A 2,645-nucleotide genomic window follows, 5' to 3' on the forward strand; every position below is an offset into this window, starting at 1 on the left:
TTTTAATTTAACTGAAGAGGTAGTAGAACAAGGGGTAGAAGTCGTGTTCATGACCCTGGAAATGTTGGCAGCCGAACTGGGAAAATTTTAGAAAAATCTGGTGAACCGCCCAATACACAACCCTATTTATAGGTCACTAATTCGAGCACAGTAAGACCACCGGGTATTTTCTTAACCTTTCTTTAGGATCATATGAAATTAATCGAGATACGAAATAAAAAAAATAAAATAAAGAAAAGACAAAATAATGAAAATATAAAGATAAAATAAAATATTATTTGGATTCAATTTTGCGAGTTTGGGCCATCATAGTTACGGGTTAACCTAATCGGACCAGAAGATCGAGCAGGGGCCAGGGAGTAAGCCGTGTCAAACACTTCTCCGATTCAACGTCCGCCAATCTCCAAACCATCGACGAGAAGAGAGAAAAGGGACAGGAAGATTTGATTGTTTCATCGCCAAGAAAAGGTCCTGAATTGGGGAAAAAGACACTGGGTAGTGGATTTGTATTGTAATGATGGTGAATTTGATGTAACAACTTTCTTTAATTTCCACAGCGATTCGTTCATGATTGACTGTACTCTCCTTTTTTCCCAATAAAATCAAATGGATGGAGCGATACCCATTAGCAATATCAATCATCGTCAATGCTGGTTGTTGAATTGCCGCTTTCGCTTGCAATCGACGTCCACGGTTTTAATCGATTTTCCCCAACGACCATGATCACTTCCTCCCTTAAACCCCATATAGGATCTCAGTTGCAGATCCACCTTTGCTCCAATAACATCGCTATTTCTCTCTGCTGTTCAATCTATCATCATGGATCCTTCCACATCTCGTCCTGCTGTAGTGATCGACAACGGTACCGGGTAATTCACTAATTCTGATTTCATTGCATTTGTTTTATTTCACAAGATTCATTGATCCAATACTCAATATTCTAATTGGTAATCGTCTTCTGATGAGATTCTTAAGCAAGATTCGTATTTGTTGTATCTGTAAGCTATGCACATCACATGTTCGATAAAATGTTTCTGAAAGATATCGTTTACCCATTCATTTTGTTTGGATCATCTACTTGTTTCGATAGCTTAAATTAATATAACCTATCGTGGCCCTGCAGTTATACTAAAATGGGTTTTGCGGGTAACGTGGAGCCATGTTTCATTGCTCCAACAGTAGTTGCAGTTAACGAATCATTCATAACTCAGCCCAACCGAAGCTCTAACAAGGGAAGTAGCAGTTGGATGGCACAACATAATGCTGGCGTAATGGCTGATCTTGATTTCTTTATTGGGGAAGAAGCTGTGTCGAAATCAAGAACTAGTAGTACTTACAATCTAACTTACCCGATCAAGCACGGGCAGGTGGATAACTGGGATGCGATGGAACGGTTTTGGCAGCAGTGTATATTTAATTATCTACGTTGTGATCCAGAGGACCATTACTTCTTATTGACGGAGAGTCCACTTACTCCACCAGAAAGTCGAGAGTATACCGGTGAGATTATGTTTGAGACATTCAATGTTCCAGGGCTTTATATTGCAGTGCAGCCGGTACTTGCTCTTGCTGCAGGGTACACGACATCTAAGGTTGGTTATTTGAATTATTATTATTGGAAGGTGCATTTATTGTGATTCTTTAATGCTGACGTTAATAACTGAACTCAAGCTTTCAGGATTATCCTTAGACATATGTTAGGAGCAAAATAACGCATATATGATGAAATTAAGAGACTGATAAATTGCAAGAATGCAGAACAGCAGAAGTTTGAGTGTGGCTGGTTAATGATCTGATAGTTTAACAACTATTTAACTTCATGAATTGGGGAATTGTGATTGAAGTGATTAATATTTTGATAGTTTAAGGTATATCATATATATAATGTAAAATGAGAGTCTTCATGTTACCAAGTTCATTGTACTGAGGTATAATTAGAAGTTATCATTTATGCGAAAATCTACTATTGACAGCTTAATGCAGCTAGCGACATAAGAAGCTGTGATCTTGTTCAACAGATAAAAATCAGGTTTCACGTGTTCTCACAAGACAATAGTTGTCTGAAACTTAAGAATTACATATTTATGTCATGGTTTTAGTCATTGCTATTTTCTAGATGTAAGGCCTTTTATCTCAAGTTAGGTGGGGTAGGCAAAGGATTAAACTATAAGAAATTATAGACCAGTGAAACCCAAAAGCAAACATAATGCGGCAAACTCATACCAAAAATTAAATTTGTGGTGAACTGAACATTCCTAATGCTTGGAAGACATGGGGAATCACTATCAAGACTACAAGATGAGAAATTCTAAAGCTTTTGGCCCTCTTATGATTGTTCAATCTTTTGCCGGAGAAGAAATCTTAAGCAATGTACAACTGTCTGGGCTTCCCACTCCTTTTTTTAAGCAAATCAAACACTAACTCAAATGAAATCCTATATCTTACAGAAATCCAAACCAGAATCAGTGGGTTCCTATCGGGAGAGGGAGTGCGGCAGTGAGTTGCAGAGGGGGGAGAGAGTGGGACGGTGGTTGCCGGTTGAGGGAGGGGGTGGGCAGGTGAATTCATGAAGGTGAAGCTGTGAAACAGTCCATTACCCGTACTCAAATTTTCTCAGGAATGGTCCATTACCTGTTATAGGGTAA

The 2,645-nt window shown here is 38.6% G+C and overlaps 1 protein-coding gene across 2 annotated transcripts in view; it reads left to right on the top strand.

The window, feature by feature from the left end:
* Positions 1–347: 347 nt before the first annotated feature.
* The window catches only part of LOC112501478 (actin-related protein 3), a 9,628-nt gene continuing 7,330 nt past the window's right edge, over positions 348–2,645 (top strand). The window contains exons 1-3 of one of the 2 annotated variants that reach the window (XM_025105120.1): positions 348–468; positions 558–869; positions 1,124–1,592. In XM_025105120.1, coding sequence (XP_024960888.1) covers positions 820–869; positions 1,124–1,592 — 519 coding nt within the window. In that variant the 5' untranslated portion in view covers positions 348–468; positions 558–819. Of the gene's footprint in view, positions 870–1,123; positions 1,593–2,645 lie in introns of both variants that reach the window. The other variant, XM_025105119.1, reaches the window with a different exon arrangement.

Source organism: Cynara cardunculus, unplaced genomic scaffold (assembly GCF_001531365.2).
Source record: "Cynara cardunculus var. scolymus isolate 2C unplaced genomic scaffold, CcrdV1 Un_Scaffold_192, whole genome shotgun sequence".
In the NCBI taxonomy this organism is placed as follows: domain Eukaryota; kingdom Viridiplantae; phylum Streptophyta; class Magnoliopsida; order Asterales; family Asteraceae; genus Cynara; species Cynara cardunculus.